The following is a 13,578-nucleotide window of genomic DNA, read 5'->3' as shown; positions in this document are numbered from 1 at the left end:
GCTTGGACCTGGCTGATCCCTGTCTTCGGGCCACACTTTGGGAATTTGCTTGCCTGCTGCTGTCCAGCTCCCACCCACTCTCGCATGTGTTCATTCTCCCTCTTGGCCCAGTTCCACTGGGCTACAGCTTCCAAACTTCTTCCTCCTTATCAATGCCTGAAGCAACAGGGTAACTTTCCAGGTAGTTTCCTGGAGTGTTTACTATTAGTAACCATAGGGAAGCAGTGGTAAAAATTACTATTGGGTATTCATAACTGTTACAAGCAGTCTTAATATTTGATTCATTCAGGATACATTTATCAAGTTATCTACCATGTGCCAGTCATTGTATTAGGGACACAGAATATACAGTAATGAGTCATCCTCCCTACTTAAGGGAGTTTCTAGTCTAGAAGGGAGATTCATGTGCAAAGAAACAATTTTACTTCAAGTAAGGAAACTTCCATGATGAGGATATATGTGAGGTATGGAGAAGCAGTACAAATGTTTTCCCAAAGGAAGGGACCCTTGAGCTGAGACCTAAAGGATGAGCAAGAATTTTTGAGGGGACCAGACAGAGGAGGGGTTTCAAGCACTGGTGACATGCACAGAGGAGTGGGAGGAGCCTAACGTGTTCAAAGCCTACAGGTGGCTCACTATCTTTGGAGTTTTTAAGATGTCAGATGGACAAGTGGGATATGAAACTGTGCAGGTAGGCCAGAGAGTGAGGACTCAAGCCAAGCCAAGGAGTTTAGCATTTTTCTTTCGGAAAGATTGAAGATTTTTGAGTGGACGATTAATACAATCCTATTTGTTTTCTCAACAGATGCCTTGGTAGTCAGTGTAGAGCAGCAGTTCACAACTGTTGTGTGCCCTCTGGAGGGGACATTTGGCAATGTCTGGAGACATTTTGTATTCTCACAACTTGTGGGATGCTGCTGATATCCAGTGGGTAGGGGCCAGGGATGCTGTCAAAGATCCTATCATGCACATGACAGCATCACAGCAAAGAATTATCTAAAATGTCAATAGGGCCAAGGTTGAGAAATCCTGATGGAGAGGATGGATTGGAAGGTCAGACATCTCTGAAAAGGGAATACAACAATCCAGCAGAGAGATGACAGTGATAAGTCAGGACAGAAATAATGGTGATGGAGAGGAGTAGAAAAATAGGAGAGATAATGAGGACTTATTTAGTCCCTGGTTGATTGATATACCAGGAGAGGAAAAGGAAAGAACAGATTTCTGGCTTGAGCAGCTGTGTGGACGAAAGAGTCATTAGAGAGGGGTTTGGAATGATCATGAGTTTAGTTTTGGACAGGTTGGACTTAAGGTGCCTGTGGGACATCCAAGTGGAGATGTTTTGCAGGCATCTGAATGTACAAGTTTGGAGCTCAAAGGGGTGGTCTGGGTCAAAGTAAAGGCGATGGTCAAAGGGACGTGGAAAAGAAGGGCCTGAGAGAGTGTGTACAGTGAGAGGAGGCCAAGGATAGATTCCAGAGAACAACAATGTGTTAAGAACAGGCAAAGTACAGGGAGATGGAAAGAGGCTGTGAGCGGGGAAGCAGTGGAAAGAGAAGCAGGAGAGCATAGTGTCAAGAAGTTAAAGTAGGAGAGACACCCGGAAGGAGGTCAGGATGCGGTGGATGCAGTAAGTTTGTGGTCTGGTAGGAGTTTTAGAGAGTTCACAGATAAAGACCTTTATTTTCACCTTGAAAAAGTGCATTTGATGTAACCTAGGGGTGGGGTGAGGACAAAAGGAAAGAGAGAAGGTTAGTTAGTGCCTTTGGGCAGAGTGGGAGAGGGAGCCAACCAAGGTTGGACTGTGAAGCAGGGCAGAGTGCCTGCGGAAAATGGAGGCTGCATTTGCAGTGAAACCTCTAAGCAGAGGCTTCACAGGCCAGGAAATTCACTTCTGCCTTGGTCATTTCCAGTCAACAGCCCCTGTGCCTTTTGGGGTCACTTCCTGACAACTTCCCCTGACCACTATTTATTGCTTTCTTCCTGCAGTAAGTCAGAGGGCAAAGGTCTTTAACAGCTTCTGGAGATGGTGCTGCAGCTGTGCTGCAGCCGGTCTGGATTGCTGCAGGAGGAAGTTTGTCTCCTGGGATATCCAGGCCTACAGCCACAGCAGAGTTGGCGCAGGAGTTGTTTCCAGGGCTCAGCAGTGGCAGGGCCTTAGTGTCTCTCAGGAGGGTAAACAATGCCACAAATCACTTCTGCCAAGGGCTTGGGCAATAATCAGAAGTCCTTGGCTAGCCTTCTCTCTGAGCAACACTTTTTAATCTAAGAAAGAGGAGCTCTCCAGCTTCTTCCTACAGCATAGCAAGGCGCTGAGGCCTGTATCCACAGAGCGCTCTGTCACAGGCTACCACAGAGGCACCAGCCAACACTCTATTGAGGGCCTCATGTGCACCCAATATATAAAACTTAGTTTGAAAGAAGTTTTTATTGTAAGGCAGGACAAGCAGAATGTCTGTTCACTCAATGAACAAATATACATAGAGCACCTACTGTGTGCCTGACCCCATCCTGGGCTCAGAAACTTTCAGAATGGTGTACCCTGCTGATCTGGCTCTGAAATGTTCAGTGGCTCCTGCCATTGGTGTCCAATCATTCACCTTTTCCTGAGCCAGTCTGGGAGATGCATGAGAACTAACCAGGAAAGCCTTCCCCTACAGCTTAGTTTTGGGGCACCCCCAGGACTTAATGACCTCAGTATTGTCTCATAGACTTGCAATTCTCCCCCTCTAGCTTCCAAAGAGGTTGGCTGGAGAGAAGAAGGGATGCTATAGATTATTATATATCAATAAGTCCATAGAGCAGACCCTCATCACAGCAGTGATCAGATCCCAGTGTCAATCAGATCCTGCTTTATAATGATCAAACTAAATACAAAGCAGGACTGTAACATCACTCTCAATAATTCTGTTGATCAGCCAGTCCTCTGCTTGGAGTGATTATGGGACTTGGTGATGGTTATTAACTCCCTATGATCTAACTGGAATTTTCAGTCACAGCCATTAGTACTCTTCTTTGTTAGTACAGGTGGTCCTCATCATTTGCAGATTATATATTTGTGAGTTTGCCAACTTTCTAAAATTTATTTGTAACCCCAAAATCAGTACTCATGGAGCTTTTGCAGTCATTCCCAGACATGTACAGAATGGTAAAGAATTCAAGTTGTCCATTGCTCACATTCCCAGATGAGGCAAATGCTGTGCCTTCATGTTTCAGCTCTTATACTATAAACAAGGGTGCTTTTCGTGGTCTATTTAGTGTCACCTTTTTTGCATTTTTGTGCTTTTTGTTTGATGGTTTGCTGTTTAAAATGGTCCCCAAGCATAGTGCTGAAGGGCTGTCTAGTGTTCCCAAGCAGAGGAAGGCTGTGATGTGCCTTATGGAGAAAATATGTGCATTAGATAAGCTTCATTCAGATATGAATTATGGTGCTGTGGCCCATGAGTGCAATGTTAATGAATCAACTATATATATTAAATTAGGTGTCTTTAACAAGAAACACACATAAAACATGATTATGTATTGAGTTGACAAAAATGTTGGGATTGGAGGCTCACAGGAACTTAACCCAGGTGATGAGATCTGGGCTGGTGTTGGGTTTTGGCCCATGTCCTACTAGTCCCCTGTGTGTCCACCATCCAGAGGCTCTGGGCACCAGCTGGCCCAGGGCCTGCTCCCTCTAACTGCCACTTGGCTCTGACTTTTCTGGTTGAAAAGATGGGACATCACTCACCCCAGCCTCTCTCCAGGTGACAGCCACAGATGCAGACAGTGGCCTGTTTGGCCTTCTCTCCTATTCCTTGGGTGCTGGACTTGGGGCCTCAGGGTCCCCCCCATTCCGTATCGATGTGCACAGTGGTGATGTGTGTACAACACGGACCCTGGACCGTGACCAGGGGCCCTCAAGCTTCGACTTCACAGTGACAGCTGTGGATGGGGTGAGTGGGAAGATGGGGGCAGGTTGGGGGTCTGTGGTAGGGCATTTGGCCAGACCAAACAAGGCACACCTGACTGACAGCTGCATGTCTCACCAGGGAGGCCTCAAGTCCATGGTGTATGTGAAGGTGTTTGTGTCGGATGAGAATGACAACCCACCTCAGTTTTATCCACGGGAGTATGCTGCCAGTCTGAGCGCCCAGAGCACGCCAGGCACAGCCGTGCTGGGGGTGCATGCCCATGACCCTGACCAGGGGCCTCATGGGCGACTCTCCTACCACATCCTGGCTGGCAACAGCCCTCCGCTCTTTGCCTTGGATGAGCACTCAGGTGAGGGTTCTCCCATTCCCACAGTTTGCCCCCAGACCCTTGCTCCCCACTTGCCTAAATGAAGTACTCTCCCCCTTTTCCATAACCCTTCAGCTCCATTCTGTTTCTTTATACCTCTCTGCTTCTATTCGTCCTCTAGGGCTGTTGACAGTAGCCTGGCCCTTGGCCAGACGGGCCAACTCTGTGGTGCAGCTGGAGATTGGGGCTCAGGATGGAGGGGGCCTGCAGGCAGAGCCCAGTGCCCGAGTCAATGTCAGCATTGTGCCCGGAACCCCCATACCACCTATATTTGAGCAACTGCAATATGTCTTCTCTGTGCCAGAGGATGTGGCACCAGGCACCAGTGTGGGCATAGTCCAGGCACACAACCCACCAGGTATCATTTATCATCATACACCCTTGGTGCCTGATGTACCCAGGCACCCCAATATAGCCCTCAGACTTCAACTCAAGATACCCTAGAGTATCACACTGCAGATAGCCCCAGTACAAAACACTCTGGTTCCAATCCCCAACACCTCTTGGGTATGGTACAGGCACTCTGCTTCATCCCCAGGCACATAAATACCACCCTAGTGCCACCAGCTTCTCTTCCAACACCTGCACCTTCCCCCTAATATTTTGAAAGGCACAGATGTGGGCACTGCCTAGCCCTATTTGGGATCAGAGTCTGGGCCTCACCTCAGTAGGTGCCTAACCCCTCTCTCCTCTCCCTAGGTCGCTTGGGGCCTGTGACTCTTGCCCTATCAGGTGGGGATCCCCAAGGACTATTCTCTCTAGATGGGACCTCAGGGCTGTTACAAACACTTCGCCCCCTGGACCGGGAGCTGCTGGGACCAATGCTGGAGCTGGAGGTGCGGGCGGGCAGTGGCGTACCCCCGGCTTTTGCTGTGGCTCGGGTGCGTGTGCTGCTGGGTGATGTGAATGACAACTCCCCTGCCTTCCCTGCACCTGAAGACACAGTGTTGCTGCCACCAAGCACTGCCCCAGGAACCTCTATCTATACACTGCGGGCTCTGGACCCTGACTCGGGCATTAACAGTCGAGTCACCTTTACCCTGCTTGCTGGGGGTGGTGGGGCTTTCACCGTAGACCCCACCACAGGCCACGTACGGCTCATGGGACCTATGGGGCCCCCTGGGGGACCAGCCCATGAGCTGGAGCTGGAGGCCCGGGATGGGGGCTCCCCGCCCCGCACCAGCCACTTTCGACTAAGGGTGGTGGTACAGGACTTGGGGACCCGTGGGCTGGCTCCCCACTTCGACAGCCCTACCTACCGTGTGGACCTGCCCTCAGGCACCACTCCTGGAACTCAGGTCCTGCAAGTGCAGGCTCGAGCACCGGATGGGGGCCCTGTCACCTACCACCTTGCAGCAGATGGGTCAAGTAGCGCATTTGGCCTGGAACCACAGAGTGGGTGGCTATGGGTGCGGGCAGCCCTAGACCGTGAGGCCCAGCAATTGTACACACTGAAGGTAATGGCAGTGTCTGGGTCCAAAACTGAGTTGGGGCAGCAGACAGGCACAGCTACCGTGAGGGTCACCATCCTCAACCAAAATGACCATAGTCCCCGCTTGTCTGAGGAGCCCACCTTCCTGGCTGTGGCTGAGAACCAGCCCCCAGGGACCAGCGTGGGCCGGGTCTTTGCCACTGACCGAGACTCGGGACCAAATGGACGTCTGACCTACAGCCTGCAACAGCTGTCAGAAGACAGCAAGGCCTTCCACATCCACCCCCAGACAGGTAAGCACTGGGACCCAAATTACGAGACCTTATAGCCTCATCCTCAGACTGGTGAACACCCAGACAGGATCCCCGTACCCAAGCCATGAGGACCAGGACTCCACCTGCAGTTTCACCTGAGCATTCCCTCCCAGAGTCCCTAAATCCCAGCTTCTTAGTCACAGGCCGCAGGCTCTACATTCCTAACTATCTAATACATCATGCCTATACTGCACTCCCAGGAGAAGTGACCACACTCCAAACCCTGGACCGTGAGCGGCAGAGCAGCTTCCAGCTCCTGGTGCAAGTGCAGGATGGGGGAAGCCCTCCCCGCAGTACCACAGGCACCATGCACATCGCAGTGCTTGACCTTAATGACAACAGCCCCACCTTCCTACAGGCTTCAGGGGCTGCTGGTGGGGGCCTCCCTGTACAGGTATGTGAAGTGGCAGTATGCTGCCCTGAAGAAGTGTGAGAGGGAATGGGGTCTCCCCACAGAGCTGTAGGTGTAGCTAAGAGACTTCCTCTTGGGAGAAGTATAAGAGCAGACAAGGGGCTCTGCCTGAATACAGGTGAGGGTAACTTGATCCTAAGTTTCTCAAGAACAAGAAGGAGACAACTGTAGGTGAGTTGTGTCCCCACAGGTACCAGATCGTGTGCCTCCAGGAACACTGGTGACAACTCTGCAGGCCAAGGATCCAGATGAGGGGGAGAATGGGACCATCCTGTACACATTAACAGGTATAGGGCTGGAGAGAAGGATGCTGGTGGGTCATGCCCTCATGGACCTGCTCAACTCTGGGACCCAAGACCTCACCCTTGCTCTGCCTGTCCTCAGGTCCTGGCTCAGAGCTCTTCTCTCTGCATCCTCACTCAGGGGAGCTGCTCACTGCAGCACCCCTGATCCGAGCAGAGCGGCCCCACTATGTGCTGACTCTGAGTGCTCATGACCAAGGCAGCCCCCCTCGGAGCTCCAGCCTCCAGCTGCTGCTGCAGGTATGGCTACCCGCCCTTCAGTCTGTCCACTTACTGTTGACACCTGCTGTGGGCCCCCCTCCAAGAGGTCCACCTACATTAATGGGGTCCTTGAGCCGTTTTGTCAGGCTGCTGTGACCACCATTCCTGCTACCCAGTTGGCCAGTCCAACACCCCCCACCCTTTACACGGGTCTCACTGATTCCATACCCCCTCCTTGACCCACAACAGGTGCTTCCCTCAGCTCGGTCAGCTGAGCCTCCACCGGACCCCTCAGAGCCAGACCCGGCCACACCCGTGCCTGTGGTGCTGACCGTGACAGCAGGAGAGGGGATGCAGCCCGGCTCCCTATTGGGCTCGGTGGCGCCTCCAGAGCCGACGGCGGTGGGCACACTCACCTACACACTCGTTGGCGGTGCGGACCCGGACGGCACCTTCGCGCTGGACGCGGCCTCAGGGCGCTTGTACCTGGCGCGGCCCCTGGACTTCGAGGCGGGCCCAGCGTGGCGCGCGCTCACAGTGCGCGCCGAGGGGCCGGGAGGCGCAGGGGCGCGGCTGCTGCGGGTGCAGGTGCGCGTGCAGGACGAGAACGAGCATGCGCCGGCCTTCGCGCGCGACCCCCTAGTGCTGGCGCTGCCCGAGAATCCGGAGCCCGGGGCGGCGCTGTACACTTTTCGCGCGTCAGACGCCGACGGCCCGGGCCCCAACAGCGATGTGCGCTACCGTCTGCTGCGCCAGGAGCCGCCCGTGCCGGCGCTTCGCCTGGACGCGCGCACTGGGGCGCTCAGCGCACCGCGAGGCCTGGACCGGGAGACCACACCAGCTCTGCTGCTGCTTGTGGAGGCCACCGACCGGCCCGCCAACGCCAGCCGCCGCCGCACTGCGCGCGTTTCCGCGCGGGTCTTTGTCACGGATGACAACGACAACGCTCCCGTCTTCACCTCACCTTCACGTGTGCGTCTTCCGGAGGATCAGCCGCCTGGGCCCGTGGCGCTGCACGTGGTAACCCGAGACCCGGATCTGGGCGAGGCCGCACGCGTGTCCTATCGCCTGGCGGCTGGCGGGGACGGCTGCTTCCGGCTACACGCCAGCACCGGTGAGCTGGGCCCCGCGCGGCAGGAGGCGGGCAGTGGAGGTGCGGAGGGTGCTGATATGGAGGGAGTGTTGAGGTTTCCTTCCAACCTGTCCTGCCGCTGACCTAGGAGCGCTGTCCGTGGTGCGGGCACTGGACCGTGAACAGCGAGCTGAACATGTACTGACTGTGGTGGCCTCGGACCACGGCTCGCCGCCCCGCTCAGCCACGCAGCTCCTGACTGTCAGCGTGGCTGACATCAACGACGAGGCACCCACTTTCCAGCAGCAGGAATACAGCGTCCTCTTGCGTGAAAACAGCCCACCTGGCACATCTCTGCTCACACTGCGGGCAACCGACCCGGACCTGGGTAAGATGTTGGAGGATGAGTTGAGAAAGGGGTGGATTGGGGCAAGAAAAGGTTTATTTACCCTCCGATCTACCTCCATGCTACCCCTCCTCAGGGGCCAATGGGCAAGTGACTTATGGAGGCATCTCTGGTGAAAGCTTCTCCCTGGACCCAGACACTGGAGTTCTCACAACTCTTCGGACCCTGGATCGGGAGGAGCAGGAGGAGATCAACCTGACAGGTACACATTGGCAGAACATCAAAATCTTAAGGTGTTGTAAACACCAGTGTAACACGGGCAGAACCCTGACATGCCTTCTAGAAACTTCCATCTATTACAGACAGCTTCTGTTGTATTTTTGGATCCCTGTGGGGAGTGAGGAGTTTGGCAGAGTGCAATATGAACTGACTTCTAGGCTGTCACCACTGTGATCACATAGACTCATGCATGTCACAGCTATGCCCTTTAGGATTTTCTCAGATTATACTGCAGCAATTTACTGCAGAGGAGCATATTGATACTGAATACCAGAGAAGCTAAATGACTTACTCAAGCTAACACAGCTTGGGAGTGGCAGAGCTAGGACTGGAACCCACATCTTTTGATAACTTATTTAGTGCCTTTCCTATTGCACCACCACTAACCCAAGATACATCTTGCATGCACCAAGCATGGGAGGTGGGCAAAAGAAAGTATCTTCTGATACATGGATATTTATGTGTATGTGTACACACGTAGGCATCTGTGTGGTTTTGAGGTGTGAAGAGATAGACATTTTCTGGTTTGTGTGTACACCTGGTGAACGTGTGTGAACACTACATGGTGTGGTTTTCTCCATGGATGGGAGCAAGCTAGATCTCACTGATTTTGTTTCCCCACAGTATATGCCCGGGACAGGGGTTCACCCCCACTACTGACATATGTCACAGTGCGAGTGGCTGTGGAGGATGAGAATGACCATGCCCCAACCTTTGGGAGTGCTCATCTCTCCCTGGAGGTGCCAGAGGGCCAGGAACCCCAAACTCTTACCATGCTGCGGGCCTCTGACCCAGATGAGGGAGCCAATGGGCAGCTGCAGTACCGAATCCTGGGTGAGAACTATCCCACACCCACTAACCCAACACCCACTTGCCCAGTTCTACTCCTTGTTGGCCTGTGTCATACTCAGTGGGTTTGGGTCTCCTTTCCTTCTTTTTATGTCTTCCACTTTTTCTTTCATGCATACATCTGTATCTCTGCGTGTCTCTCTGCTTCTCCAGCTTTTCATCTCCCTCTATGTCTCTGTTTTTATCTTCTTATTTCTTTTCTCTTTCTTTTCTCTCCCTGTGGACTAGTTCTTCTCAAACTTTGGTTTCAGAACCCTTAACATTCGTAATTTTTGAAAACCCTAACAAGTTTTTGTTTATGACATCAATACTTATTGATGTAATAATATGATAGTACATTATAATAAATATGTAATGTATACAATATATAGTTTACTATGTCAGATATTAAAGCTGAGGAAATTTTAAAATATCATTGCAAAACAAGCCAAGGAAGTATACTGCTTGCTGAAATTCTGCACAGACACAAGGAAATTATTAGGATTTCAATAACAATTTGTTGGACAATAATGAGACCATGAAAATTATAGCAGGTATAACTGAAGATAAGCCAGCAAAAACTGAATGAACCTCTGAAAACACATATGTGTGCTCTAAACTTCCCACCTAGAGTATTCTAGAAAATAAAAATACATAAGCACAGATTCCATTAACTATCCAAGTGATGATGTCATCACATGTCCTGTAGCATCTGGACCCCACTGTACATTTGTAAGATAATGAAAATGAAAAAGTCATACAGTGTCTTATATTGCTATGAAAATAGTGTTGATCTTATGTACTGGAAGGGTCTCAGGAGACTCCTAGGAGATCCAGACCACACCCTGAGAATAGCTGCTTTACACTACCTTTTTTTACCTTCTTTGATTTCTCTGCCTTCCTCCCAGTTTCTCTTTCTTTCTCATTCTTTGCTATGGCCTGTAAACTACCCCCACTCTGATGGGCTGACACATGTACATTTGTGTATGCACACCCTTCTCTGCAGATGGAGACCCATCAGGAGCCTTTGTCCTAGACCTAGCTTCTGGGGAGTTTGGCACCATGAGGCCACTAGACCGGGAAGTGGAACCAGCATTTCAGTTGCAAATAGAGGCCCAGGATAGAGGCCAGCCAGCTCTCAGTGCCATTCTGCTTGTGACAGTGACAGTGCTGGATGCCAACGACCATGCCCCAGCCTTCCCTTTGCCTGCCTACTCTGTGGAGGTGCCTGAAGATGTGCCTACAGGAACCCTGCTGCTGCAGCTACAGGCTCATGACCCTGATGCAGGGGCCAATGGCCGTGTGACCTACTACCTGGGTGCAGGTGCAGCAGGTGCCTTCCTGCTAGAGCCCGGCTCCGGGGAATTGCGCACAGCTGCAGCCCTAGACAGAGAGCAGTGTCCCAGCTATGCCTTTTCTGTGAGTGCGGTGGATGGTGCAGCTGCCGGGCCCCTGAGCACCACAGTACCTGTCACCATCTTGGTGCGTGATGTCAATGACCACGCACCCACTTTCCCTACCAGTCCCCTGAGGCTGCGCCTGCCCCGCCCAAGCCCCAGCCTCAGCACCCCGACCCTAGCTTTGGCCACTCTGCGAGCTGAAGACCGTGATGCTGGTGCCAATGCCTCCATCCTATACCGGCTGGCAGGCGCACCACCTCCTGGCACCACTGTGGACTCTTATACTGGTGAAATCCGTGTGGCCCGCTCCCCTGTAGCCCTGGGCCCCCGGGATCGTGTCCTCTTCATCGTGGCCACTGACCTTGGCCGTCCGGCTCGCTCTGCCACCGGTGTGGTCATTGTTGGGCTGCAGGGGGAGTCTGAGCGTGGACCCCGCTTTTCCCGGGCTAGTAGCGAAGCCACGCTCCGTGAGAATGCGCCCCCAGGTGGGTCCTCAACCATGTCTCCTAGGTTTGTATCCTTGGATGGGCTGGGATTACTCACTAGAAATGTCCCCATAACTTCCTCAGTCTTATATTTACAGACCCAATACCATCCACTTTGCAGGGACTCTCATTGTCTCCCCCAAGGCTGTTCATGCAGGGGGCTCAAATGGACCAATCACCTACAGCATCCTCAGTGGGAATGAGAAGGGGACATTTGCCATCCAGCCTAGTACAGGTAAAGGGCAGGGGCCTCTGTGAGCTGACAGGCTCCTGGGGGAGCTCGGGTTGGGGAGGGGGGGGAAGGCTGTCAGTGGTGCATTCTGCGTCTCCCCAGGAGCCATCACAGTTCGCTCAGCAGAGGGCCTGGACTTTGAGGCAAGCCCACGGCTGCGACTGGTGCTGCAGGCAGAGAGCGGAGGAGCCTTTGCCTTCTCTGTGCTGACCCTTACCCTGCAGGACACCAATGACAATGCTCCCCGCTTCCTGCGGCCCCATTACGTGGCCTTCCTGCCCGAGTCCAGGCCCTTGGAGGGACCTCTACTACAGGTGTGGGGTGTGATAGGAAGTGGGGGGCAGGGCTAGTTGGATTTGTCTGTGGCCAGCCAGGTGCCAGCAACCTTCTGCTCCCACCAGGTGGAGGCAGATGACCTGGACCAAGGCCCCAGTGGGCAGATCTCCTATAGTCTGGCTGCATCCCAGCCAGCCCGGGGATTGTTTCACGTAGACCTAGTCACAGGCACTATCACCACCACAGCCATCCTGGACCGTGAGATCTGGGCCGAGACTCGGTGAGGCCTGCATCCCTAGACCCTGAAACCCCATCCTAGGTCCATCCAGTTTCAACCCCTGCCTTGAATTTTCCTCAATCCCTAGTCCCCCAACCTCCTAGTCCTGCCTGGGGTTCTCCTTTATCCCCAGGCCCCACGCCCTGACTGTGCTCTATGTCCAGGCTGGTACTGATGGCTACAGACAGAGGAAGCCCATCCCTGGTGGGCTCAGCTACCCTGACGGTGATGGTCATCGACACTAATGACAATCGCCCCACCATCCCCCAGCCCTGGGAGCTCCGAGTGTCAGAAGGTGAGAAGCTGGGTAAAGTGAGATGTACCAAGGGTGGTATAGTTGCACTATTCCCTTCTCTGGGTCTCCAGGGGCATTTGAGACCATGCCAAACACACTTGTCCTATGTATTGCAGATGCACTATTGGGCTCAGAGATTGCACAGGTAACAGGGAATGACGTGGATTCAGGACCGGTGTTGTGGTATGTGCTGAGCCCATCTGGGCCCCAGGATCCCTTCAGCATAGGCCGCTATGGAGGCCGCCTCTCTCTCACGGGTCGTCTGGACTTTGAGCAGCATGACTGCTACCACCTGCAGCTCCTGGCACATGACGGGCCTCATGAGGGCCGTGCCAACCTCACAGTGCTTGTGGAGGATGTCAATGACAATGCACCTGCCTTCTCACAAAGCCTCTACCAGGTACCAGTGCCCCTATGTCCCCACATTTGGGCCTGGGTTGTTCACACTGGAGGAAAGTAGTGAGGCTAGAAGTGTCTGGGGTGGGCTGGATGTTAGAACTGACCTGTGTATGGAGCTCTGGGGATGGGAGGGTCCCATCTCAAACCAACCCTCTAATTCTTGGGAACTGTGTCCGGGTTCTTCATCCTGCGCCTGGAAATAGGGGAAAACAGGCAATTCAAATACTAAGTAGTATGGGCTGCAAGCTGTAATGGATGCCAAGCAGATCCCATGGGGCCAAGTTCCAGAACATAGCCTGAATGTACAGCAGGGCAGCTGGGAAGCTCTGCCATAAACACTTGTCCTCACACCTCAGGTGATGCTGCTTGAGCACACGCCCCCAGGCAGGGCCATTCTCTCCGTCTCTGCCACTGACCAGGACTCAGGTGCTAATGGTCACATCTCCTACCACCTGACTTCTCCTGCTGAGGGCTTCAGTGTTGACCCCAACAATGGTATGTCCTTCCCAGGATCTGACCCCTTATCTTTGACTATATTGGGCCATACTTTAACCTCATTCCTAGAATTTCTTGCCTGAACTCTAAAACTCCTGGATCTCTGATCCAGGAAGGACATTTTTCCCCCTTTGTCTCCATTTTAACCCCTGTCCTGACTGCATGTCTGGAAGCTGCTCCCTGAATCCTGCAGGCTATTCCATAATGTCCTAGCACACAGGACTCTGATGATGAGAGCCATTTCCTAGG

The 13,578-nt window shown here is 53.0% G+C and overlaps 1 protein-coding gene across 2 annotated transcripts in view; it reads left to right on the top strand.

The window, feature by feature from the left end:
• Nucleotides 1–13,578, top strand: part of DCHS1 (dachsous cadherin-related 1) — a 34,896-nt gene that overhangs the window by 18,174 nt on the left and 3,144 nt on the right. For both annotated transcript variants that reach the window (XM_036996474.2, XM_036996473.2), the window contains 18 exons: nucleotides 3,750–3,938; nucleotides 4,035–4,266; nucleotides 4,406–4,642; nucleotides 4,984–6,009; nucleotides 6,231–6,424; nucleotides 6,633–6,729; nucleotides 6,827–6,984; nucleotides 7,195–8,059; nucleotides 8,166–8,405; nucleotides 8,500–8,625; nucleotides 9,267–9,476; nucleotides 10,477–11,355; nucleotides 11,477–11,590; nucleotides 11,690–11,901; nucleotides 11,989–12,143; nucleotides 12,305–12,435; nucleotides 12,552–12,835; nucleotides 13,191–13,329. In XM_036996474.2, coding sequence (XP_036852369.2) covers nucleotides 3,750–3,938; nucleotides 4,035–4,266; nucleotides 4,406–4,642; nucleotides 4,984–6,009; nucleotides 6,231–6,424; nucleotides 6,633–6,729; nucleotides 6,827–6,984; nucleotides 7,195–8,059; nucleotides 8,166–8,405; nucleotides 8,500–8,625; nucleotides 9,267–9,476; nucleotides 10,477–11,355; nucleotides 11,477–11,590; nucleotides 11,690–11,901; nucleotides 11,989–12,143; nucleotides 12,305–12,435; nucleotides 12,552–12,835; nucleotides 13,191–13,329 — 5,488 coding nt within the window. The remainder of the gene's footprint in view (nucleotides 1–3,749; nucleotides 3,939–4,034; nucleotides 4,267–4,405; nucleotides 4,643–4,983; nucleotides 6,010–6,230; nucleotides 6,425–6,632; nucleotides 6,730–6,826; nucleotides 6,985–7,194; nucleotides 8,060–8,165; nucleotides 8,406–8,499; nucleotides 8,626–9,266; nucleotides 9,477–10,476; nucleotides 11,356–11,476; nucleotides 11,591–11,689; nucleotides 11,902–11,988; nucleotides 12,144–12,304; nucleotides 12,436–12,551; nucleotides 12,836–13,190; nucleotides 13,330–13,578) is intronic.

The sequence above is a fragment of the Manis javanica genome, chromosome 11 (assembly GCF_040802235.1).
Source record: "Manis javanica isolate MJ-LG chromosome 11, MJ_LKY, whole genome shotgun sequence".
In the NCBI taxonomy this organism is placed as follows: Eukaryota; Metazoa; Chordata; class Mammalia; order Pholidota; family Manidae; genus Manis; species Manis javanica.
This window is presented reverse-complemented; position numbering and strand designations above follow the sequence as displayed.